At 44.9% G+C, this 27,708-nt stretch overlaps 1 protein-coding gene across 1 annotated transcript; it reads right to left on the minus strand.

The window, feature by feature from the left end:
• Nucleotides 1-8,598: 8,598 nt before the first annotated feature.
• On the minus strand, nucleotides 8,599-25,251 carry LOC104503795 (F-box-like/WD repeat-containing protein TBL1XR1). The gene is made up of 14 exons (XM_010157146.1): nucleotides 25,148-25,251; nucleotides 23,516-23,661; nucleotides 21,781-22,000; nucleotides 19,582-19,714; nucleotides 19,245-19,386; nucleotides 18,890-18,953; nucleotides 18,689-18,786; nucleotides 16,865-16,925; nucleotides 15,538-15,659; nucleotides 15,021-15,095; nucleotides 12,479-12,606; nucleotides 12,132-12,297; nucleotides 10,659-10,760; nucleotides 8,599-8,773 (listed from the first exon to the last, which is right to left on the minus strand). Exons 1-14 carry the CDS (start codon nucleotides 25,203-25,205, stop codon nucleotides 8,747-8,749), a joined length of 1,542 nt encoding a protein of 513 aa, XP_010155448.1. The 5' UTR covers nucleotides 25,206-25,251; the 3' UTR covers nucleotides 8,599-8,746.
• Nucleotides 25,252-27,708: the final 2,457 nt, after the last annotated feature.

A 27,708-nucleotide genomic window follows, 5' to 3' on the forward strand; every position in this document is an offset into this window, starting at 1 on the left:
AAATGATACAGGAATCATAGAACGGTTTGGGTTGGAAGGGACCTTAAAGCCCATCCAGTTCCAACCCCCCTGCCATGGGCAGGGACACCTTCCACTAGACCAGGTTGCTCCAAGCCTCATCCAGCCTGGCCTTGAACACTTCCAGGGATGGGGCATCCACAGCTTCTCTGGGCAACCTGTTCCAGTGCCTCACCACCCTCTCCGGGAACTTCTTCCTGATATCTAATCTAAACCTCCCCACTTTCAACTTAACCCTGTTACCCCTTGTCCTGTCACTACAGACCCTTGCAAAAAGTCCCCCCCAGCTTCCTTGTAGCCCCTTCAGGCACTGGAAGGTGCTATAAGCCACGCAACAGGCTGATGTTCAAACTAGCAGAGTGCTGCGGGCACAGATTTCTTACCCTTATTATTTCTTACTTCTTATTTCTTGCCCAGTCCAGAGCCGTAACTTACCTGCAACGAGAAAAGCATCTGACGGAAACACTGAGTTGATGCATCCACCCAGCCAAGCAAACAGTAATAATCCAGGAGATAAACAAACAAACGGGTCAGCGAGTATTTCGCACTCAAATGCTCCCGGCAAGAAATCACGTACCCGCAACGCGAACGAGGAGGCAAAGCTGCCACCCGGGCAACAGCAACAAACTGCACCCCAAAACCCACACATGGAGTGGGCACCGGAGGGGGAAGTCCCCTGTTTTAACGGCTCACGGTGCAGAGTTACACCTCATCTTCTACAAAAGCTGGACCGACTGATTTTCTGTAAAACGAGCTGCGGGCGCTGAACCAAAACGGAGTATTTGTTAGAGTAAAGTGACAGAATATTTGATTCAGCACACACAGCAAGATTCACCGGTTTGAGCGTGAGACAGTAAACAACGCGACACACTCCCACTTCTTGGTCTTGGGAACTGGCTTCTGGCTTCAAATTTCTGCTAGAAGGCAGCTTGTCCCCACCCACCTCCTCAGCACCCGACTTCGCTGCAGCATGCAAACGCCAGCCGAGGGCAGGTGAGATGTGGCAGCAGACAGTGACAGAATGGCAAAGCATTCAAGTAACTATTTAAGTAAAATAAGCACCAGTAATTGCAATTCATTATTTTCCTGAGGTGGGAATTGCCTGCCTTAGAAATGATTCAATTACAAGAAATGAAGGGATGTATGTCAGAACCTACGGAGGGTCCCAATGAAAGTATTAGGAATGCGTTGTTTCTGCACCAGAAAAAGTCTTTTCCATGCTTGTAACGCCTAACGGCTGGAGACACCATGCCCCCGGGAGCTTCTGTAACTGCAAATGACGCGGCACCACAACCCTGCGAGCAAGAACGAGACTGTAAAGGCCCAGGGACAGCCCCGGAGAACCAACAGCCGCGTCTGGATGACCTACACCCCACCTGTGCCCCCGTGCCTGGCACTTGTCCCAGGTCGGCCCCACACCCTCAGGTGCTCTTGCCAACAGAAGACATCAGAAGCGGGGGTGAAGGTAGAGTTAAACTGAGCAGAGCTGGCAGAGGTTTTCGTTCTACTGAGGCTGAGACAACATGCAGGAGCAGCACGTGGTGCCTTAGATTTGTACGGGCACTCACCTGTAGCGCGATGGGAAACATGATCTTTAGTAGATGGGTTTTTAATATTTGACAGAATAAACCCTTCATCCACCACTGTTTTCCAGAAGTGCTGCCCGAGGCCTGCTTGCACTGAAGGGATTAGACTTCCCCCCAGCATCGCTGTGAGCCCGCACCCTCTGCTCTCAAACGGGGAAGGGAGGACACTCAATCCCAGCTGTCACCAGGCCAGCGAGGAGGTCTCGAGGTGTTTGGGAACACGTGAGTCAGAAAGCTCAAACTGCAGCTCCCTCGGGGTAACACACCCAGGTTCTCGGTGTCTAGAACAAGTCGGAAACAAGGAAAGAGCCCGCTGAAGGCACCCAACATCCACAGAGACTTCTTGACATCTTGAGAGCAAAATCTGGGTGCCTGGAGAATGAATCTAGGAGCTGAACGTTTTCCCATTAGGTCTATTAAGAAAACCTGTGTCTTTTAATCCTTCAAACAACCCTTTATGGTACCAATTTTCAGTAAGTCAAATAAATGGGAAAGCCTTTGCACTGCAGATCTCCTGGGTCAGCTTTCCTCAGGGACAAATTGCACTGAGTGGGGCATCATCACCCTCTATAGAATCATCGACAAATTCCTCTTCAATCACGATTCTGTTACAGCTGCCCTTGTGCTGCCATCAGGGAACCAAAGGTGCTGCTTCAACTCCCACTGAATCATTTCCCTACGAGGCGGGGAACACAGACTCCATGAACACCCGAGATCTCGAGTTCGTACAGAACTACCAACCCAGACTGCAATAGCGTGAGGATAACCGAACGTCAGCGGGAAGATCGGGGCAGGAACAGCCCAACGCACCTACCTGGAATACCGCCTCCTCCTCGCGGGACAGCGGTGGGCGTCACCCCCACGCAAGCTAACGGCTCCGGTTCCTGCACCGCAGGGTGGCCACGCTCCAGAGCCGAGCTCGCGCCCACAGGGTTTCAAGACCCACAGTTTCTCTGCGCAGGGCCACGGGTGCAAAGCGCCGGTCTCAAACCCATTCGGTCGCTGCAGTATTGCTCTCTCAAAATTCAGAGAGAGGAAACCACCCAGACCCCAGGTGAAGGGAACCCAGATCTGGTTTTACACGTGCGGAACACCTCCTCCATTCTCAACCCGTTACACAACCTTTGCCAAGGCAAGTTTCAACATATTAAAACAAATTGATTTTGATAGCATTACTGAAATGAGAAGGCTATTACTTTTGAGCACGTTTCAGCACACAAATAGGCTCCATGCAAAAGCAGTGATTTCACCACCAAGTTCCAGCGCCACTGAAAATCAACCACCTGGGTTCCCCCTCCTGGATTCTGACACGACCCATGGTTCTACAGGAACTGAAACACCGTTATGTGTATCTACACGTTGTTTCACATGTAAACGTAAATGGGTTCATGCGTCTGAAATACAGGCGCACACAGAGCACTGAACCCCCCCGCTGGAAAGGATCGCTCCGACGTGAGACTGCGTTACCCTACAGCCTGCTCCCAGGTCTCCCAGGTCTCCCAGGTCTCCCAGGCGGCGGGAGTGTAGCTGTGAACAGCCCCAGACTCAGCTTCTCCTCCGCAAGCGCCCAGCGAGGAGACGGCGAAGCACACAAAACGCACAGGTGAGAAAGCGCCCAGCAGCCGAGGCAGGTAGAGGACAGCGTCCCCGTCGTCAGAGGACCTACCGCGTGCTCGCGAAGCCGACGTCGCTGCACAGGGCGCCACCTCCCGCGGCTTCTTACGCACAGTCTTCCTGGAAGATGTGCCAAAAGAGGTATCGGAACCGATGCCACCGTCTGTCGCTTCCCCGGTGTTAACTGCCTGTACGTCGTCCGTACCGAGCATTTAGCATTGCATCCAGCCAAGGTAATATCAAAATATATTTTATTCTGGACCTCTTTCAGATCTGATTCAAATTACAGTTGTCAAAGCAATACAATGCAAAGGGAAACTGCAACAGAAAATGTGCCTAGAAGGGATATAAGGGCCTTGGGGACAAATCATTGTGATGTAGAACCAAAATACATCATAAAGTGTAATTAACATGGTCCAGGACAGTATAGAACATCTATATCAGTCTTCTTCAGACAATAATCATGAAAACTGAACAATAAAAGTCCTTTAAACAAGTACAAAAAACTGTCATGGGCTGGTTTACACTTTTACAACAGCTGTAATTTCAGGGGGTAACTGAAGAAATGATGCAGACATTTTAATCCAGTGCTATAGGTAGGCTCACAGAATTAGACCCAAAGGATTTGTAACTCCAAATGAAACCATTACAACTACAATGTCGGTGTCAGGAGAGAGAGAGAATTACTTCTGTATTCTAGGATTACTGTTCTGCACACTGCAGTCTGTGGAGGACGAGATTGCAAAGTACACTGGACTAGCAACAACATGCAGACTGTTTTCTTGTATTTACCCACAAATGTCAAAAAACGTTATGAAGTAAAAATGAATGATTATTTAAAAAAAAAAAAAGAGAAAACAAAGAAAAACATGCCTCAAGTTATTGTCAAGCTTCAAACTGAAAGGCAGAGAAAGCGAATTATGTACTCAAAACTACTGATCTGAAGCGCTATTAACACTAAATCTGCAATCCGCAAGGAACGGGCTTTCCTGGATCGCCTGCCTTCCGTCCGGCTGACAGGGAGACAGCCACACCTGGAGCGAACGGGGTGTTTCAGAGCTTTCCCGAGGGGGAGAAGCGAAGACTGCTCCCGGGCCCTCTCCCTACGGAAAACATCAGGGATCGCGATGGAGATTTACTGCTCTCTCTAACATGCCACAATGTTGCTTCTGCTTTCTTCGGACTTGCGGAGAGTGCGAGAGCGATCCCGCCGGGAATGGCTCCACGGGGCTGAGCAAAGGGAGAAGCTATCGTGCCTGGCGATGGGGAAGGAACGCGGGGCTAAACGCGGCAGGCCCTGCTCTGGCAGCCCCCCGCCCAAGGGCGGCCTCGGCTCGAGTGAGATGTGGCTCGTTTTCCCTATGGATCCGACGCCTCCAAGGCTTGTTCTGGCAAGGTTTTCTCATGAAGTGAAAAACAACGGGATTTCCGGTTAAGTAAACGTTGGAAAAAATCGGGTCCCAAGGCTCCTCTTCGCTAAACGGACAGAAACGTACAACCTTTTATTTACAAGCTGAAAAGCCCAGACTGCGACGCCAAAGCGACTCCTTCATCCAGCAACGAAACGCGTCAGCTGCCGAGATCGCTCCGGGGCGAACCGCCACCACCGCCCTCTGCCACCTGTTCCTCCTAACACGACCAACATTCCAAAGGGACAATGCCCCACTAAACAGCCTAGCATGAGGTAAGCAGTGTAAGGGAAAAGGAGTGCTTTTTTATTAAAAAAAAAAAAAAGAAAATGAATTAAACTTGGTAGAAATCTTTGGCCTTTCTCTCAAAATGCATTAAAGTGTCACGAAATCAAGAAAACATGCTTCAAAATGCCATGTCATTCTGACTCTGGTAACTATTACCTCCCACCACCCAACCCAGAAAAAGAGGCACTTTTAGTGTTTCACGTAAGATTTCCCATCGCCGAGCAGACGCGCGAAGTCACCCTGCACAACTGTACTCCCGGAATACACCCACTTCATCGACGCTACAAAGAGTCTACAAAAGCTTTGATGAGGACCTAGATATTTCTCTTAACTACACTAAAAAGACCACCGGTTGGGAATCTTTACATCAATTTAAAAACGCAGAAAAAGGTGAAGTAAAAATAGAAAAAGAGGAACTCTACAGAAACCTGGACCGAATTACCTGGAAAGGAGAAACGGCGTTCTGGGATGGATGCACAGAAAGACGGCGAACTCAAGAGCAGTTCGTTTCTTAGGCCGCGGTCAATTCTGAGCTGGGTTTTTCCCCCCCTTCCTTTCACCATCTATTTGGACAGTTGCTCATTAACGTGCCGAATGGGAAAAACCAGGAACGGTGACGTACGCAAGAGGCGCACATGGAAAAAGGGGGGCGGCAGACGCACTCGGTGCGCCAGACGAAGCCCGTGCGCAGGTTGGCGCGAAGCTCGGGTCCCGCCGACGCCTGGCACGCTCGGTTTGAAGGAACAGCTTGGATCGCCCGCCTCGCTACCGAAGCTGAGGCCCGTGCGCCGTGAAGGAGAATCACGCCTGGCGCGGCGCTCTCGCTTCCTCCTGGCTCCCGGTGACGGCAGCCCCCAGCACCCCTCGCACGCAGCGAGCGGAGCACGAGACGAGGCGAGCAGAGGCGTGAGCAGGAGCAGCACTGTGGCATGCTAGGAGAGGGCAACAATAAAACAGCTACGGGCCAGGCCCTTGGCCAGCGGATGCTATCGTCACCCCACCGCAGTGGCACCAGGTCGGGGGGGCTTGGCCTGCGCGCCCCAGCACCCTCTGGTCAACAGCTGCCATGTTCCTGCTGGACCGTGCTGCCGGAAACCCCTGGACCCGCGATACCGGAGCTCTGCTGTATCTGTTTCTGAGTACGCGATGCTACGCTGAAGCGACCAGAGTTACGACCACAAGGGCTGGTGGCTGAGGAAAATGGCAAAACCCTAAAAGACGGCGCTGTGGTTTCGCAGCTGTGTCACAGAATTCCACCACAACTGGTTAGATGGGCTGAAAGAATCACCCAACGACTTTTATGAAAATGAATAAACTGTCCATATTAAAATACAAAAGTACTATCGAGAATCAGTTCCGACTTTCAGATTTAAATTCAGTGCAATTGACAGATGCATTGCTAAATGAAAAATGCAGCTTAAACATACTCAAAACATTTGTGTCTATTCCTGGGAGCACAGTTTAAAATTATTGCACAGAATTTTTTATTTTTATTTTCTTTTCATTAAATGACAGAGGTCAGCCACAGTCATGGACCTCCAGCAATAAAAGCAGTATTTCAAGTGCCAGACACTCAACACCATTAGGTTTCCTACATCTTGTAACTCACAGGGTAACTGCTCTAAACATTGGCAACGTGTTCCAAACCCCTAAGAACAGCTGGCACCGAACCTCCGCAGGTGACTGTTTTTATGGATACGACTTCCGGTTGGTTTTAAACGCTGTGCGTGACAGCGTCCTATCCCTGGGGTATACAGAATGGATTGTTGACTTCTCTGTACCGCTGGCAAATTGCTACCCTACCTTAGCCAAACTCAGACTTGCTTCAAGTCGTGTTTATTCCATGGAAATAGCAGAAATCAAGGCCTGAAGAACAATGGTTAAAACGTCAAAGCTGCATTATCTCGATTAAATCAATTTATACCAAACTTGGGGGCAGAGTAGGGGGCGTGGGGGAAAAAAAAAATAGGTTAGAGACTAGCAATCATGAGCCACAAAATTATCTGCGATGGAAATAGTGTTATAAAAGTGGTAACTTTGCAAAGCTCTGTAAGATAAACCATTCCTTAAGTAAAATGCCTGTGACATGAATTTGACAACCTCTCTTTTTATAAATTTACACTCTTGGAATCTTAGGCAAGACATGATGCAACCTTTCCGACTACACATACGCGCAAACACAACCTCATGCTGTCATTTACAAATAAAGTCACTATCCGTATACTTTTAATCACATGAGCAGAAAAAGGTTTGCCATATACATCTGTCATTGTAAGAAAAATACTCGATATTGTAAACAGAGTAAAAGACACTATATAGTAGTGATTATTAAAAAAATAGCAGCTTACATCTACCCTATATTTGGAAAAAAATGTAGTCACAAGATACAATAAACTGCAGGACTGGAGCAGCAGGGGAATTAGTGCAAGTATTCATCTTTTAAATAAGCTGAATCACTGCTATTAAAATAAACTTGAAGCAAGTCCTCCGTTTAAGGGTTTTTTTTTTTTTTAAATCTAAGGTAGTAAACATTTTGCCTCTTAATGGCAGTGTTATCAAATATATGCCAAAGATTTTATTTTAATAAAGAAAAATTACATGAGATACTTTTAATACTGGAGTCTGTTTACAGTTACACATCTAAGCTCCTACAAATAACGATGGGCTGATAACGCTCAGAGAAGCTGTGGCACGAACCCTTGTCCAGAAAGATCTTAACCTCCCAGAATCGATCCCCCAGCTACGCTTTGCTCCTTTTCACAATAGTGCACAATTTAACCATACCTCAGTTATGGCCTTAAAGCAACAGAAGATGCATTTTTGCCTCTTTTCTTGTCCTTCTACTTTGCATCCCTGTGTTTTCTGTGTTTTTTGTGCCCTTCTGTTCTTACGTTTGGCAGAATCATGTCCCAGATACGAACCTGCTGCGTTTCAGCCACGCCACCAGAGAATCAAACAAGCATTATACCCATTGCTGTCAGGCGTCATCCATGAGCAGGACGCGAAGTATCACGCCTCAAAGAAGGATATTTTTTTTTTTTTCTCCTCTCTCCATATCCCTTTTCCGCCCTCCCTCTGTTCACAAAACTGCTCTGGGAGCCACAAAACGTACCCAACCTCATCAGGTTCAATCTACCTCTTCAAAGAATGCATTAAAATAGGTTTAAAAGAAACGTGTTTGGGTTTGGTTTTTTTTTTTTTCCCAAGGTGAAAAAAACATAAATGAGAAACTAATTCACTCCCTTACTTCATGCATCCGTAAACTTAACCAAAACAAAACAGAAAACCCAATGTTTAAAAGCAAATTGAAAACTACTGCTGCAGATTTCTGTAAGTCCATGTTCTCTGTACACACAAACTGCTCAACTACCGAGAAGGAAAACAAAACCCCCCCACAACCCATCGGCGTGGCGGACTGCAAGGGGGGAAGGGGTAATGAAGGCTGCCATCAGTATCTTCTCCGTTTGGGGGGTGTGTGGGTCTGCTCTTGTACACGGCATATTTCTCTCTCTCGCTCGCTCTGTTCTGTTTTTCACATCCCAAACCTTTCAATGTTATTTTGGGGCACAGCAGATTCCAGCACTTGGTGAACAGGATTCACAAGCTGTGACAAAACTCTGTCATCCTCTTCAGGGTGTAAATCTTTTTTTTTTTTTTTTTCTTTTTTCTTTCCCCTCTTTTTGTATATACAGTATATGTATATATTTCTTTACGTTTGGCTGTAGTGGACTGGCCATGGTTCAATCGGGACTATAGCAGTACATGGGTCAGGGACAGTCATTTTGGCTATGTACACATTCATAGTCGGTCCATGGCTTCCAACTAGTAGCGCTATTTCCGTAGGTCTAATACGCAAACCTGTAAGAAAAAAAAAGAGAGATAGGTGTACAGAAACCGCACGATATTGCCCCCTTACGCAGCTCTGCGGGAAATGCCTCGGGAACAGCCAACCTCATCTCGCACCCCCCAACAACAGGCTGTGGCCGGGGGGGTAGGAGCACCCCGCTGGACCCGCTAAGGGCGCTGCCGGGAAATGAATTCCTATCAGAACGTCAACCACCAGTTGAAGCCCCAGTTCTGGCCGATACAGCAATCTGCTGGTAAAACACACCCGTGTAAACGCTACGCTTTTAGCCATCAAACAGTCCAGCTGTGGGTTCTATGTGTGACGCTATTGTCAGCTGTAAGGATATTTAAAACCCAGGGGACGAGGAAGGCTTTTGCTAGCCAACAATATAAACCAAATACACACATAAACCAAATATATACATAATATAAACCAAATATAAACCCAACATTTTTGCAAGTCCAAAAATTAAATGAAAACCGAGTACCATCAGCCTCTTGGGTCAAATTAACTGTAAGGCTGGAAAGGTTACACAGCATGTATAGAAAAGGGTCACCTAGGGTGGAATGATAATTAATTTCTAATCAGGATATGCTTTTGTTCCCTTTATGCTGTCTAGACCTGTAAGAGTAAAATGATAGGGGAGACCAATCAAAATTAACGCTCTAGAATTTAGCCTGCTTAAAATTCAGAACTTCCCATTTTCTGAGCTTCAAGGAGGACTGCTCACTTCCCAGCAGGGAGCACGCAGGACAGAACGCTGTGGCACCCCGTTAAGGTACTGCCTGGGATGCCGAAAGCTACCGGGGTGGCTTTTTGCTGACGTTTGCTGCTTCACGCTACAGCACTTCAAAGTACAATCCCTGCATCACCCCTCTTTTATTCTAATTCTGCTTTTCCTTAGGCTCTCTTCTCCCTTCTTTCACAACCATGTCAACAGAGAGGGAAGTGAAAACCTCCTGCTGTACTTGCCACGGAGAGCTGCAGGCGGGTATTTTGGGGAGCGCTCTGCGGGACTACGTCAGGCAACGATGCTGCAGCCCGCTGCTGGGAGACAACAGAGGATACAGTCGCCTGGAGTTTGGTTTTACTGTCTGCTCCTTCTAAGCAGAGAAGCAGACTGGTGTTCACACAGCCCTCCCACCATTTCCAGCAGCTTTTTAACGATGAGCATTCCGAAACGCGGACTTGGTTTTGCTGCTCTTTCTGCCGAGCGCAAGGCAGAAGCTCCTTCGCTCCTACCAGGCGTTCCAGTGGTATCGCCTACCCTGAACGCTGCCCCTCGCAAGGGGGGAGGAGGCAAACACGAACCTGTTTCTGGACTCCAATGAAAAGACCAGCCACAATGAACACATTTCCACCATCAGCCCCGGTAGGGGCAGGAAATTTAAATTAGAGGCATCTTCACCTTCTGAGCTTTCGGAGGGTCTCAACGGTGATGCATTAGGCCGGGATAAAGACATACTCGTTCCAACGTCACAGCACGCTCACATGCTAAAAGCTACGTGTGAGCTGGCTGCATTGAACTTCAGCTACAGGAGGAAATTTTGCCTCAGTTGTCAGATTTCCAGAAGACACTTATCGTTAGAATGTCAGACAAGTCTGGCTGCACTTACTGAACCATCTGAAGCACTTGCTCCAACTTTGTCTCCTGCTGCATTGCAGGAATTTTAAATTAGAGGCATCTTCACCTTCTGAGCTTTCGGAGGGTCTCAGCGACGTATTAGGCCGGGATAAAGACATACTCGTTCCAACGTCACAGCACGCTCACATGCTAAAAGCTACGTGTGAGCTGGCTGCATTGAACTTCAGCTACAGGAGGAAATTTTGCCTCAGTTGTCAGATTTCCAGAAGACGCTTATCGTTAGAATGTCAGACAAGTCTGGCTGCACTTACTGAACCATCTGAAGCACTTGCTCCAACTTTGTCTCCTGCTGCATTCCAGCAAACCTCAAAAATCCCTCCTGTTCCCCGATAACTGTGAACTAGGGCACCTGTCTAAAAAGGGACAAAACATGTAATTAATATAACAAAATCCAAGCGAACAAGTAAAATTTGTACAACACCTAAAACTTCCCCACTGCTTTTAAAAGCTGAAATTCTCAGAGGAAACGCCCCAGGAGATACGTGGACAACGGCAGCACTGTGCTAGGGGACACGAACACAGCTATCGCGTCGTGACCTCGTCTTTGACAGGCAAAGCTGGGGATGGTCACGACTACTTCCAATTACTGAAATGAGCTTTTCAAAAATTAATATCCGATTCCCAGCAGCCAGAGATCACATCTTGCCTAACAACAAGGTCTACAGACTTTCATTTATGGCCAGCCCAGAAATGCAAAACAAGTCATAGTGCCCTTTCCTATAAAGTTCTGTAGAAACATTTTTTTGAGGGAGGGGATTCTCCCCCTCTGCTCTGCTCTTGTGAGACCCCACCTGGAGTGCTGCGTCCAGCTGTGGAGCCCTCAACATCAGAAGGATATAGACCACTGGGAGCGAGTCCAGAGGAGGCCACACAGATGCTCCGAGGGCTGGAGCCCCTCTGCTATGGGGACAGGCTGGGAGAGTTGGGCTTGTTCAGCCTGGAGAAGAGAAGGCTCCAGGGAGACCTTATAGCACCTTCTAGTACCTGAAGGGGCTACAAGGAAGCTGGGGGGGACTTTTTGCAAGGGCCTGTAGTGACAGGACAAGGGGTAACGGGTTTAAATTGAAAGCGGGGAGATTTAGATTGGACCTCAGGAAGAAATTCTTCCCGGAGAGGGTGGTGAGGCTGAAACAGGTTGCCCAGAGAAGCTGTGGATGCCCCATCCCTGGAAGTGTTCAAGGCCAGGCTGGATGAGGCTTTGAGCAACCTGTTCTAGTGGAAGGTGTCCCTGCCCATGGCAGGGGGGTTGGAACTGGATGGTCTTTAAGGTCCCTTCCAACCCAAACCATTCTGTGATTTTGTCATCATCATCTTCTCTCACATTGCATTCTCTTGTTTTCCAGAGAAACAGATACCAGATTTGTGTGTCTATATCCAGTCATCGGTTTTTCACAGCAAACCTATTTTATCAGGAGTTTAAAGTTAACAAAGACACTTTTTGGATGCAAAATGTTATTGGAGATATTTTGTTGAATGTTTTGTTGTTGTTTCTTTTTTTGGTTGTTTGTTTTGTTTTGTTGGTGGGTGTTTTAAGTTTGGGTTTTGTGGGTTTTCTTTGTTTGGCTAAGTAAAGATAATTATTACTTCCTCAAAGAGAAAGCAAATCAGCGTGTTAGCAAGGGTAAAGCTCCCTGTGGCCGAAACATGACGGAGCAACAAAGGCTGGAAGGGCGCAGATGGAAAAGACCGAAACACAAACTTCTGAACGGACAGAAGAGCTATACCTGTGTATTCCAGATGTGTACACACTTATCAAAGGAGCCGCTGGCCAGGTACCTGCCATCAGGACTGAAAGCTACACTGTACACAGGTTCTTGATGTTTTGTCAGAGTATGAATACAAATTCCTCTGTCTACATCCCATAACCTAACAGTAGAATCGAAGGACGCACTGTGAAGGGAAAAAACACAGATCAATTACACCTCAACTTGACATGTTGTTGTTTCTAATATAAACACAATTAAGATAAAGTATCTTACAGACGCATCAAAACATTCGGTGACCGTACATACAGAAAGGGTGAAGTAAAACTGATGCTTAACAGGCACTGAAACCCAGGATGAAGGATTACCTTGCTAACATAAGATTGGCATTGGGGTTATTTGTTCCTGGTCCTGTAGGACTCCATTTGATGGTATAAATTTCTTTGTTGTGTGCTTGTAAATCATGGACACAACTGTCTTGTTTCATACTCCAGATCTACAACAAAACCAGGAGAAAACACAAAGACATTTAGCACAATATCATACCAAAATACACTGTACATCTTCCTTCATCACCTGCAGCCTGACCTTTTAGGCCACTCAAAACATTTGCTGTAACAACTGAGTTTCTAATTATGACAAGTATTATTCCAGTACCCTGCATTCTTCCAAGTAACTGATGGGCTTAATGAGCAATAAGGGGACTGTCTGTAGAAACCCACCTGCACGTGCTAACTACAAGCCCCTTGTAAAGTGCAGGGATGACAACAGATGCTAAAATGAGAAGAGCAGCATGTACGTGTTCATGTCTGAGTCGACAAAACATCACGGTCCTATTTTTACATGAACTTCTTGCTACACAGATAGAGTGAAATAAAGGGGTAGTAGGGAAATTTTCTGTTTTCATACAAAGCCACAGACACACACTGCAAAAAACACTCCGGCATTTCCCTGGCTCATTAGGATTTGCACCGCCAGGTGGTTGTTCAGCACTTCACACAAAGGGGGAGTTCTTCAGGACCCCGACTCCTGCATGATAACCCTCCACAAAAAAAGCAGCTTTATTCCATGAAGAGTCTGCACTGGATGCAGAAGGGGCTTGGAAGGCTTTTGTACCTTTTCCTAAACGTGAGACTTGATACAGTAGTTAAACATCCCAATGCTTTTTTTAATGACACCTGGTGCAGGAGTGCTTTTAGCATTTTCTGACGCGCGGTGAGCTAACAGAAGCATGTTTAAGCTCCACTGTATTCAAGATGCAATTCAGGTGTACGCCTCATCGAATGATGCTTTTCATAACTGGTGCCTCACTGAAGGGGAAATTGATTCTCAAGTGCAGAGAGAATTAAAATTGTATTCCCAGTTTAAATTGATGGGATCAAAATCTAGCTTTTCATTCCAAAACGAGTATAGATGAAAAGAGTCCACACTAGCTGGCCTAGAGAATATCCAGGTGGCATCACGAGAGAAAACAGATCAATCAATTCCCAGGCATCTTCCACGTGCTTCAAAACCTGACATGCATTCCACCTGCCATTGAAAAGTAAGCAGTACCACAAGTGATGAGTGATGCGTAGACTTATCTACAAGCAATTGGTCTTCCAGCTAGTCCTGAATACAACGATGACATTCTTTCCTGGGCTGAATTCAAACCAGCAAGAGTAGTTAATTGCCTGAATCCCTGACCCCACAGGTGGTTCTCAGATGTCACCTCTCTGCTCACTGAGATGCAGCAGCAACAGCTCCATCCCTAGACTGGAACTCATCTCACCTGAGTTTCGGCTGTCTAGGTATTGAGTATCCAGCTTGAGCTGGCTGTTTTGACTCCATCCACTGCCAGTGGGGAACAACAGATGCTGTCGGTGGTTTACTCATCACACTTGACTTTGACACTTAGGGAAGGACGATTTGCTCTTCAGTGGTAGTAGACACTCTTGACTGAAGATGTATAGGCATCTAGCTTTCAGCTGTAGGCTTAATGCTTAAATGCTTACATTTAGGTAAAGGGATTTCCATTGGAAGTGCTGGACTGTGGGCCAGCAAAGGAGGGGTATCTGGCTTGCCTTCAGGCGTTCCCTGTCCCCGGTAAAACAATGGTGAGCTAGATGGAAATAGCTGTCCAAGGGCTACTCGTAGGACAGCGCTGTTAACAGAAAAACCCATATCCTGAAATGACTAAACACAGTGCTAAACACCTACTAAACATAAAGCAGTATGGGAATCATGGAAAAGCATCCGTGACATGGAAGTGGCAAAGGCCTGTCCGGCATGAACCACCTCCTTCCTTCCAGCACATCTAACCGGTGGTATTTCTGCACAGATCTCTACTGCGTCCTGAAGTCGTGTGTGTAAGTTACAGTATCCTCTGCACGCACCACTTTGCCCCAGTTCTATGAGAAAACATGTTGCTATGGATTATTGGGAGGAAAAGCGTCGGTGCAACTGAAAACTGCAGAACGACTCCTGATGAACTGGAAAAACCGAGGAGCACACACAGTCTCTTCAGAAACAATATGCCAAAGTTTTTAACTAGAAAGAAGGGGAAAACATAAGAAAACCAGGAAAGGAGCTGGTCACCCATTCTTGTATGTGTTACACGATGTGCATTCCAACTCTTCCCTTTAACCGAAAGCAACCATCAAGAGTGACAGCTTAATGATTAATGACCTGATTCTGTAAACAGCTAAAAGCACCTAATAAATCATGCCCCAAGTCTCAGGGTGGCAGCCTGTAACAAGTTCTCTGGACCAAAGCTTGGCTCTGATTAACAAGGATTTGCTAGGATTGCCTAATCTTGTTATATTAAAGAAGAACAAATATCCGCCGACACGGCAAGCTGGATTGCCAAGGCGAGCGGTGTGCATTCCAGAGTCCTGCAAACAGAACAGCCGGAACCCGAACTCCCGTTACCTTCAGAGTCATATCATCAGAGCAGGATGCCAGAAGATTACCAGTTGGATCCCATTTGATCGCGTTTACTTCATTCTAAAATTGAAGAGAGAGAGCAAGTTGGGGTCTTCATTACAAATGAGAGTTCAGGAAAGATAGGGTGGGACAGCAGTCGGGAGTATCTCTGTAGTTGTCAGTATTTTAACTGACGTTCCTTTGCCTTCAGTCACAACACCTTTTTGCTACCTGTTCCTCACATTTTCCCACACGTGCTCTTACACAATGTAGGCTGCGCACAGCAAAGTCTTAAAGTTACCAGGTTTCTTCTTCTAGCGCTCCCTTTGGCTGTGCCACCCTGGCGCTGGTGAAAACAGCCGGACATGGGAGTAAGAGCCGTTCAGCTACCCGCACCATACAGCCACCTGCCTGTCTACTGCCAACGACCAACCACTACACACTCCACCGGCAAGCACACCGGGCCCCCGGTCTCTCATCAACAACAACGTTGTCCAGCAACCCCCAGTTTTCCAGTACTTACTGTGTGACCCTGGAAGGTTTTGATGGGCCTATCTTGTCCTAGTTTACAGACGTGAATACACATGTCTGTACTGCAAGAGGCAAAGGTGTTGTTACTCTGCCAATCAACATCTAATGCTGGTGCTACAAGAAAAAGAAAGATATTTAAAACTACGGTGTGTATTCTGCAGGAGTCTGATTTGCAAATTTAGCATGCACCACCTTAGAACGAATGCCAACAGGAAGCAACCATTAATTTTACAGCAGTTCTACAGATAATCAAACACTGCAAACAGTGAGAAATGCAGCCAAAACTAGTCTGACACAAAGAAATGAAACAAAATGTAATAGAAGTCATTAAAACATGGAACGTATCTGAAATGAAACAGTGCAGCAGGACAACAAGCCGTAGTTAAGCCATCTATAAATAAATCTCAGGAGTCAGCAGGAGGAACTGGTTCCCACAACGTAACACACAGTCATGCATGAGCTCATCTCCACTACCGGTCCATGCCGGTGCTGATAGATGGCAGCCAGGGAAAGGTAATCATTTATTCCCGTTCTTAATTCCGGCATCATAAAGGTGTGGGAACCTGAAGCTTAATCACGGGCGACATATTCCATTTGATCAAGCCAAGACATTTATGGCAGATAGCACACAGAATGGGTTGGAGTAAATCAAGAATGGATGTTTCGGATTGTTGTCATGCCACTGAAAACGTAGTGCGAGCGGAGTAAGAAGTGGAAACAAGACACATTTCCTAAAGGCCCTTCAATGACATGTTTGTCATCCTCTCTATTCTATTTTCCAGCTGATCCTGGCAGGCTCGCACAGCATGTGGCCCACAGAGCAATTTGTCTGACCTCCTGAGAGGCTGCACTCTCATCCCAGCTGGCCTCTCAGCTGGCTTGTGGCCAAACAAATTGGGGACAGCACAGCAGGCAGCGCAGGACAATGGGACACGGAGCCGATTACTGTAGCAGGAAGATGACAAACGCAGTCCTTCGCTGATAAACACAAATCCTTTGCGGCCCACCCACTCCATTTGTCTGCCACTGCGCTACGGTAAGATCGGTAACATTTGGATTATCTCACGGCCTTCACAGAACTGTGATAAAATTGTGAGTTATAAAGTCATAAAATCAGAACAATTCCATCTCTGTTCACATTCTCAGAACTCCTAACACACTCCTAATATGGGTGTCAGTATCCAAAGACTGCCTGTAAGCCTTTAAAATGCTGTAAATAAGCACCATAAACTTCAGATTTCTTTCTTCATTTTAATAAATAACACTTTTTTTCCCCTCTTTTCAGATGACAATCCTGAATGATCAAAATCAAGACTTACCAGAATGAAAAGGAAACTGCTGCTTGGCTTCGCCAGTGTGGGCATCCCAAATAATTGTGGTCTGTATTAAACAGATAAATAAACAATAAACAAACTTGTCCAAATCCCTAGTTTCCCCACAAATGCCACCATTCCCATGTATCAGACTGCCCAGCCTACTCCCCACTGCCCAAACCTGCTCCCAATTATGTATTTCTAGCGTTTTACCCAGCACTAAAGGAAATGGTAGTGGATACATTCAACAGTGGAAAACCTTAATACGTTGCAATATTACAGAGGTGTTTAATCCCAACGTTTTGGGGTCTGGAGTGAAGAAGAGGGTGGTGGGCTTTCTTTTTAATAAACAAAAAAATTAAATAGACTTATCTCTCTAGTCCTATTTATATTCTTGTAATCCACTCGACAAACCTATTTTAATTTCAAATACTTGTACACTCAAATTGAAATTTCAAATACTCATTTGTCCCTAAGGAGAACTTTATATAAACAATTAGTCTCATCCTTAAGAATCTGAGAGATTTGATTTAAGGGTGTAATTTTGTTCTGAGTTGTTCTCTGCCAATACTTCTGATGAAAGAAATATTACATGACAAAATCAGTATTTTACAATCACTGTATTATATGTCAATATTGCTGACCTACCTCAACGATCAATGAAAATGTTGACACTAAATTCAGTGGAAGCATGAACTGACCACACAAAGGATTTATAGAAAAGAGGCATAAGGTTGGGTCCACCTTTCTGCTAATGCAGAATATTTTTCAAAGCAGAAACTCAGCTGCTTCATCCAGGGAGTTTTATTGATGGAAATGCGGCTTCTATCTCCCCCAGAATATTTTTCTACGAATTAAAGCTGTACCTCCACAGCGATTTAAATACTGGCGTAAGCCACCACAGCTGCCAAAAGCCGAAATCCATCCTTTCCAAGCTTGGAGACATTTACTTTTCCTTCCTCTGGGGCAGCACAAGCATTTATAAAGCTGGCACTGAAGCAAACCAGGTTAAATGCGTGCAGGAAAAAAATAATAAAGGAGAAAATCTACTACGTCACACTGCCAGTTTTAAGTGTTGTGGGCCTGTGGTCTTACTGAGCTTACAGCTTGCCAGTCTCACTAAGAGAAAGCCTCTGTTTACTTCTGCACCCTGCATCAGTTACGGAGGAAAAACTAAACTCTTCCTACTCTCTGAATAGCCTAATCAACTCTTTGAATTCGTCTGAAGTCTGTTCTTCATCACTGCGTGCCCTTCCTACCACTCACAAAATCTCTCACACTAACAGCAGCTTTGAAATTAAAGACCTCGTGAGTGTTTAAGTTTGTTTAGAGACATGAACTTAAACAATGAGCTTCATGGCGTTACACTACTGGCACCTCTCCAGTCAGATGTATTGATTTTTCTTATGTTCCAGCTCTACCCTTTTAACCATTCTCAGCCTTGACTGATAACCAAATCAGATTGAACCTCTGATCATTCCTCCAGGATGATCTTTTTTCTGAGGATTTGCATAAAGTGCTTTACTAAATGTTACATGATTTGGTTTTACAAATATTAATTTCCTGCATCCAATGCTCTTACTTTCCAACTTACACTAACCTAATTGGGAACAGATCCAGGGACAACTGAAACACAATAAATTAAAATACCTCAATAAACTACTGTAAAACATAAGGACACACAGCTAGCAGAACAAGCTCTTTGTAAGTACACATTCACATCCCACGCCTCTGGTCTAATTCACTTACTTTCTATAGCTTTGCCATCATGCTACAATTCGATTATAACGGTGAAGGAAAGAATTTTAATTTTACCAAAGATTATCTCACCTTGTCCACTCCTGCACTTAAAATGAAGTTTCCTTTCTTGTTCCATTTTAACGCAAATATAGGACCTTTATGTTGCCCTAAGGTGCTGGCAAGATTACCTGAAAATTTATATTGATACGAATACATTAAAAAAAAATAAAAAACTATGCTGTGAGCCACAATACAGGAAAATATACTGGGAATTAAAAGCTTTTCACTTACCGTCTTTAGTCCATATCCTTGCAAAGCCATCGTAAGACCCAGTTGCTAGAAGTGTACCTTCACTCTGCCAGCAAAAAGGTTATTGTGGTTATCTTTACTGTGTGACTCAAAGCTAAAGAGCAGAAAGCAAATTTCAGGCAGAACACACCTGCCTAAGATCGACGATATTTATTCCACCGACTACAGCTTAATAAAAAGAAGTTCCCAAAGCGCACACAAGACATGCCAGTGCAACAGTACAAGTATTTCGGGGGCCGCGGCAGAGGATGCACAGTTGCTGCCATTTAAAATCTGACTGTGCTAAATCACTGGTGGCGTTTCTCAGAGTATTTCCAGCACTGCTATTTCTACTTACGTTCCAATCCAGCGATGTCACATCTTTGTTGCTGGGTACATCCTGCCCTCCTTCTCGTATACAGTGTCGAAGTACCAGCTGCGTAGAGCCGCTCGTGCTGTTTTCGCTGAGGTTCCATATCCGTGCTGTCGAATCTCCAGATCTACAAAAACAGTTAATGAGAGTGTAACTCCTCCTCCCAGTCCATTCCATTTAAAAACCCATTCCTTTCAAAACACCAAACCTTGTGGCACCTGACGTAGAGGGCGTTGGGGCAGGTATTAACCTGTTACCCTCAGCACGCAGAAGCATGCCGATGAGCGCTGGCACCACCTACACACGTGGTCAGTGCACGTACCCTGAGGCCAAAAGGTCACTGACGGGGTTCCAGGCACAGATGAACACTTCGGATTCATGGCCACGCAGCACCACTGCCTTGTTGGGAGGGATTTCGACATCTCCGTCTACTTCCATCATATCTGTGTGATTATCTGCATTATGGGAAACAACAGTAGAGAGAGGTGGATTTTAATATTTTGGGACAACACACTGTAACTACGCTATGGTTCATACTCCTCTGGAATGAGCATCACAATTAATTCACAATTTACTTGGATCAAAAACTGACAAAGCTGTAATGTCCCTTTGTTTTTCCAGTTCCAATTTATGAAGTACTGTAAAGAGATGGGGAATTTCAAAACATGTGAGAAAGCCCTTAGCCCTTCTAAACCTCAGCATCCCAAGGGATTCAATTTTAGAACTTCAGCGCTGAGGCCAAAAGTTAATATTTTTTTGTATGTTAAAAAATAAATGCTGGTGTTAAAAGTACTCACATTTCTTCAAGCAGGATACTGCCTAGTGCAATCTGTTACTAGTCTGTCTCGTGCTTCAAAAAAAGGTTTGAGACACATTCATTTTCAAAAATCTCTCTTCACCGACTGCAATCAAACAGGGTTTTAAATCTACATCTCAGACACTTCATTTACAAAATGGCTTTAATTAATATAATAACATTTGGTGATACGGCAAACTGATAACGGAGCTTCTTAAACTGCATCGGGAATGACCGTGGAATTGTGGCAGTACGTGGCTTTCTGCGTGAAGTGATGCTGAACCCATATTGTTCTGTAAAATATGCTGGGGGTAACTCAACTGACAACACAGTTTTCTTGGCAGCTACCATCAATCATTCTCTATTGTTACAAATAAATTCACACTGAGTGTAAATGCAGACTACGAAAACTGCTGAACAGTTCACCTGTTCCCTATTTATACGCTGCGGTTAAGCAAACAGCTTCACATCTATTGCTTAATTTAACACTGGGGGTTTCTCTCGCTGTTTGTACGTGTGAGAAAACAGAAAAGGCTATCAGAACACGCGTATTTTTAAGAAAGAGCACCCTATTAGAGAGAATGAGCGCCCGTACCATTCGGCGTACCAGCCAGTAGGGGTTGCTGGTCTATCACTTTTAACGGAGGCTGAACCCGAGTTTTACACTTCCTCTGTCCAGCTCACAGTTAACCAGTAAATACTCTTTTGAGATTTTTAAATGAAAGCATCAAAGTGGAGAGCTGAATTGTTGAAGCCAAAGATTATATTTACAGGCTATTTTTCATATGTAAGAATGAAAAAAACCCTAGTAAAATCCTGCTGTAAAATGTGGAAATTGTACATGGCTTGATACGACTATTCTCTCAAAAATGTCTTTTCTTCAGGTGCTTTTACAGCAAGAGCTGCATCTCCTGCCCTCAAATGTGTAATTCAGACTTCCAGGACAAGATTTTCAAGATCACATTTTAATGCCTGACCTAAACTTGTCTATACTAAGCCCGACTGTCAGTATGTTCCTTTGACCAGTGATGGCAAAACTCGCTTTGTTTCACCAATCACAACCGAGATGGAACCAGGGAATAACCCAAACCTGCAGGCAGCTGCGCCGCGTAATTCTGAGTAGCAAATCATGAAAACTGCTAGTGATAAAAGGAGACAAACGGCACAGGATTTGTCTCGGCAACCTCAGCGTGGCAAGGAGGTCTGTCCTACAGGGAACTGCTTCCAGCGCTCCGATTCACCGGGTTAGCAGAACCTGCCGACAGCAGTCTGCGGAGCTGCACAACCAGTGCTCAGTTTTAACCGGGTTAGCAGATTCCTCTCCTTATTCCTTGTACAGGGCCCAAAGCTGAGGAGACGCAATATTTCAAGAATTGTCTCCAAGCATTGTTTTTTGCTTTTTATGCGAGACCTCTCAGAGGGTCCTGTGAAAAAGCGTCAGATGAGACAGGGGCAGTACTCGAAGAGAGACTGGTCAGCGGAATATTGTGAGTGAATTAATTCAGAAGCTGCATCTCCTCCTGCAATCCCAAACATCCAACTGGGGACAAAGGCGAGACACCATCTGTTAAAGGATCACCTAGGATGAAGGTGTTCTCTGCGCCTGAAGGGTTACTAGTACCTCCGTACATTTACCTCACTGTCTGCTAGCTCCTACTATGAGCTCCGACGAGGATGAATGATGAGGAAATGACGTGAACACAGGTTATTTCTGTCTCAACTTACTTGCTATAGTATGTGCTCCATTCTCTTCTCCGTTTGCAGTATTTTCTCCATTTTTCGCCGATCCCTGTTGGTTAGTCGCGGCTGCAGCTGCGGCGGCTGCTGCCTGCTGTTGTGCAAGTTTGTCTCTGTAGGCCTGTTGTCTTGTCTGTACCACATCAGGCATTACTGCATCTATCAGTGAGAGAGACTCTATCGGCCTACCATCGAACAAGGTACCATCCTAAATTACAGCAGATGGAGAAAACAAAAAAAGACGAGTACAAATTAACATCATGGGCAAAAATTCCAAGGAAAACTAAAGCACAAAATTTGATTTAATATAATAACACAGTTTACAAACGTTGCTGGAAGCGATATCTCATCACTGTTGTGGTTAGGATTGGAATTTTAGTCTAAAGTTAAGCGGCTACCATAAATACGCCGCCAAAAGAAAGCCACTGCAGGCCTCTGGCAGAGCTGCTGGAATCAACACTTTTATGCTTCCAGTTTGCTAAATCATCTGCTAAAGCAAAAAATACTGTAAGGTATCTATGAATATGATTTCAAACATGAGCGGCTGCAACAAAATCTAATGGTTTGTTTGAGGAGCTGCAAACATTGCAAGTCAGGTCACTGGCTTGTGAAGTTATTCTATCTTATTAGACTAATACTTTCCATAAACATTATCTGGAGAGTTGACTAGTTTTCTTCCTTTTTTTAAACAGTGCTGGCATGCTTTCAAACAGCAAGGAAGAATTTTATCCTGAAATGGACAAGACCCAGTTAAAAATACCCGTATACATATGTTAGGGCTTTGTAAGGAACTATTTTTAGGAGCTAGAAGGATTCCTTGTGATAAATATAGGGTCTCCTTCTTCTATTCCAATCGCTTGCTTTATTTTTCTGAGGCTTCCTCAGGGAAAAGACTTGCTTTGCTGGGACTGTGAAAACTACACATAAACAGAAGACATAAGGGAAACTGGAAGGAGAGATTTAGTGAAAAAAATCGTTCCCTTCTCTAATGTGACTGACATACACAAAGGCTGCTAACCTTCCAGGCATAAATGAGAATGGAAATGGAGGGTATCTGCAGCATCAGGCAGGAAGATACATAGCTTTCCGTACTGCTGGAATAACCATTTGAACATCAAATTTAATAGATCCTGCTCAAGATGAATTAGCCAGCAGAGGTGAAAAGCAAACTGGCATATGCCTTCATCCTTCCTGCCACAAATGGAAACCCTCTCTCTATTTGGAAACCTTGCCTCACTGCACTCAGAGCAGTGTTAGGGCAATGGCTGGACTTGATCTTACAGGTCTTTTCCAACCTAAAAAATACTATGATTACTTCATTATAACGACACATGACCCAAATGAGAGCCACTTAGTGCTCTGCCACCTCCCTTGTGCAAGTCTAGGAAAACAAAAACCAAGAGGTTACTTCTCAATGATTATCTTATTGCACTTGTCTGGATCTACTACAACATTATATTAGGGTAAAAACTCTACAGACAACGGACCTTTAAGCAATGAGCCAGAACACCATGCCTGGTGTTGTGTGGCTGCACGGGGCAGAACCCCTACCCAGTTATGTCACTCCATTCTGGTTCCACCACTGGAGTCATGGTGAACACCAGCAGTAAGGAATCTGAAGTAAAAGTAGATAAATAGGATACAAGAAAGTTAAGAAAAAATACTAACATTGAAACTTTCTGCAAGCAAGGACATAATGCTCCGGTGGGCAAAGCCTCCTTACCTCATTAATGCTGACTTCTGCCTCTACATACTGCAGACCTTTCTGGATGATGGAAATCAAAGCAGCTGGGGGCACCAGAGCACCGTTTATATTAGACTGGCTGATATGGCTCTCTATACCAAAGGTAAATGCTGAATGGGAAAACCCTAAAGACAAGGCAAAAAGATCAGAATTGATTTACAGATAGACTATGCTACTGCCATACTACTGCAGGGTCTTCCGTTTACAAACCTAAGCAAGTTAGAAAAAGTTTAGCGTGCTTACGAACCAAAACACCTCCTCAAAACACCTCTGTTGTTTCCCTCACACATTTCTAGTTTAAATGTTTATATATAAACACAGCAATTATTAATTATGGTATCGTTGGCAAAACATTTGTGCATGAGTAAAAATATAAAATATGCAATAAGCAATAGTATTTATATATTCCAAAACTACATGTAACTAAGTGCCATATATTGCATTCAATAAAGTATGTCTCCAAGACTCACTTGTTATTTTTACTCACTGATTCGTTACCCCTGAAAGTGAAATGGGTCTGTGGGCAGAACAGAACCACAGTGTGGTACAGTGCTGTCGTGTTTGGGCCGTCAGGACTACAGCACTACTGTGCACTGATCAAGTAGGGGCAAGCATGTTACGGTGCAGCAATGGCAGTTGTTTGCTATTTATTTCATCGCCCTGAAAAGGCGTATTTAACCTAGAGAAAAATAGTTGTTTCAGCAAATTAACTTAAAAAAAGAATATATATATTCTTTGACAGTGAACTAGTGGGGTTTTTTTTCCTTCTTCTGCCAGGTAACTGTGAAGCTGCCTGCAAACTTTCAGATGAAGGTGAAGCAATTTTTAAAGTTTGGCTTCTGTGACAAAAGCAATCTGCAACTGGAATAAGAATGTATAATAGCTTGCAGTAAATTCAGGCTGAACAATGAGTTTCGGCTTTCTTCTGACAAGCAGAGACTGAAAAACCCCATCGTTCACCACCGCTCCTGGTGCTTCTTTGTTTCAGTTTGAGAAGTCCTTGAGCAGTGGACATTAGCAGTAGACAGACGTTCAAATGCATTTTCAAGAGGCCTGAAGAATCATTCCTGTAAAAAAATCTGTTCATCTGTATTTAGAATCAAATCACACGAGTCATACGGTCACAGCTGCCACTTATTCCTTTGAAACACAGCCACATCCGCCCTCCTACAGTCATGTTCAGTCAAGGAATTCGGCGACGAAGACCAGCTCGCAGGAGCACCATCACTCCAAGACAGAACAGAAAAAACAGTGTTTTGGTGGTTATCCTTTTTAGTTCTTCAAGTAGCCCCAAAGAAAACGGTGCAAAGTGTCATCCTCACCCTGCAGATAAGAGTGATCTCCAGGAAAATGCGTTTCTAGCAATCAAGTGAGTCCTTAGTTGGTTGACTGCCATCTGAAAACTCCAGATGACTAAATCTGATTAAGTTACAGAAGGTAACTTGGCAGGAACTCATTCTCTTGTTGAGAAGAAACACCAAGAAACAGTTCAGACAGAAGCACATGCCTACTGGCAAAATAATTAAATGAGCCTGCGTTTGCTAAAGCCAGTTGCAGATGAATACTAAATAAATTATGCATTGTTTAACAACCAGAATTGTAAAAACTCACCTGACTCTTGCAAGTATCTATATACCAGGAAGTTAACCTCATCACTGCTTATACTCATCTTTATTCCCAGTTAAACCATGAGGTCACAACAAAGGACACAACCCTGAAAATAAAAAAGTAGGTCAATTAAATATTTTTAGTACCTAATACGCATTTCTCAACAAATGCTATATTTACAGAGCACGTAGCTCCCTGGCAGCACAGACAATGGTTTTATTTTATAATGCAAATGCATTTACTGTAGTCATTAAAAAGTCATTTGTCTCACCACAACATAAAGGTCAGTAAATTAAATATTGAAGGGCCGGATTCTCAAATGATGCAAATCGGTATGGACTGGGGAACCATGTCGCTTAATACTGGCAGTAAAAAGGCCTCATTTCACAGGTTTTAGAGAAAATAATCAAGTGAGTTTAATCAATTTGACATTAATGCTATGGAATGTTTTTCAAACTGATTTGTCTCTGCCTGGCTAACAAAGATCAAGAACTTGGTTTCACGATGGTATTCAGGCAAGTTCTCACTTTTACTGTTGAAGCTACTTAAATTTTCAGATACTCCAGCTCTAGTAAAAAGGTGCAATATGGGCTACCACACTGTATCTGTTCAAAGAAAGCCCAGCTCTTTCCATGAGAAATTAAAAAGCATCTCAGCCATACACTTACGCTCTGCAAAAGGAATTCTTGAAATTAAGAGCCAAACTTTAAACAGGCCAATTTTAGTAACATTTCCCTAGGCTTTCAATCAATGCTTTAAAAATATTGATGAATATATACACAATTTTCCTTTGATTTTATTAACAGTAAATATTTAGTAAGACGTGATTTTCCTGAAAGTCCCATAATGTCTCCTCAAGAAGAGGAGAGGCGACAGGACGAACTCAGACATCAAAAGGAGTGTGTTTGCCCAAAACCACGTATGAACCCTGACGAGTCAATGAGCCCACTGCCGTGGATACTCCCAAACGTGCCCCAGCCACGGCCACCCACCCAGCTAATAGCCGGGGGTAGGAGGGAGAGCAGCGCACACTGCCTGCTCCGTTTGGAGAGGACACGGGAAAGATGACACAGCCCAAGAGCTGTGCAGAGAGAGCTCAGACCCAGCTGGGGCCAGCAGGACTCAAGGGGGAGAGCCGGGGTTATCCCACCGAGGAGACGGGGCTGTACATGATGCTGGACACGTCCACAGAAACCCAGATCTCCTGCTTAGAGAACAGCTTGGGTACACTGCACTGTCGAAGGGGGGAAGACGGTTTTAGTTTCCTAAGGAAATAAATAAAACTGCAGAGCTACTTAAAGGAATTTCTAAAGGAAAACCATAATTCCATCAGTCCAGTAACACCTAGCTAGCGCAACACAACTTGTAGAGAGAGGTGCACTGACACCAACCATCCCCAGCCCCCAGTGACGCCTGACGCACAAGGTATACCTGCCAAATTACAACATACTTTGAGGGCAGTGTGTGAAATGAATGACATTTTTAGCCGTTTCATGCATTAGCAACCAACTCTACCATGTGCAGGACCAAACACTGACTGTGTTCAGCTATGTTTTGTTGCCATACCTGGCGCAAATCATCTTTAATTAAGACTGCTTGTCACAGAGAAGTTCTGTAGGAAGAGGCACAACATTCTCCTTCAGAAAAAAAGGTAATTCCATGCAAGAAGACTCATAAAGAAGCCTTTTCACATTACATACACACACAAACGGTAGTATTTTTTTCATGGGTCTGTTACTGATTTTAAAGATCTTGCTGCATCATCCAAAAAGACAGATCAAAATGCAGAAACCAGATGAAAGCGCTATTTGCTACGCAGGGAAGACCTGCATTATTAATATAAAGAGGGCTCCCCACTCATAGCAGAACCGTGGAGGTGGCACACAAACCCACCTGTTACGCAGCTGGATAGATTAAGGACAAAAGCTAAGGTTTTGCTTGTCTGTCAGAAGTGTCTGTCACGCTGCCCAAGCCAAACGAGCATCCTCTGGCGAGGCTGGTTGGAAGAGCTTTGGTGGGAAGGACTGGCAGAGGCTGCCCTGCCCGGCCATCACGAGGTGGCAGCCCAGCACTGGCTCAATAAAAACGCAGCTTGCCTGACGAGGACAGGAAACCGGAAAGCGTGCAAAAAGGTTCCAGGTTTTCACCAAGATACTGCTTTATCCATTTTTTTGATGCTTAATTCAATTTTCTGAGAACGCGTCTCCGTATTCACCCCTGGCCCAGCGCGCCGGAGGCAGCCACCAGCACAGCCCAGGGAACTGTGGAATCGCGGGAAGAACAAGCAACTCCAGACCACCTTCCTTCACGTCCCAAAAGCAAACTATCACGTTAAAAAGAAAACACAGCACAAGCAGAGATAGGAGAGGATACAATCATTATTCCCCTTTAACAAATCTGATTCTGGTTGCCGGGTTTATGCTGCCAACCCTCAAAACGAGGGGCAAAGCCAGCCAGTGCCCAGCAACGGGCTTGGCAGCATGGCCACCTCCAGCCTCAGGAGCAGACTTTGCTGACAGCTGAGGAGGCAACTCAGAGCTGCCTGAACCCCATGGCATGTGACA

This window comes from Eurypyga helias, unplaced genomic scaffold (assembly GCF_000690775.1).
Source record: "Eurypyga helias isolate BGI_N326 unplaced genomic scaffold, ASM69077v1 scaffold11750, whole genome shotgun sequence".
Taxonomy (NCBI): Eukaryota; Metazoa; Chordata; class Aves; order Eurypygiformes; family Eurypygidae; genus Eurypyga; species Eurypyga helias.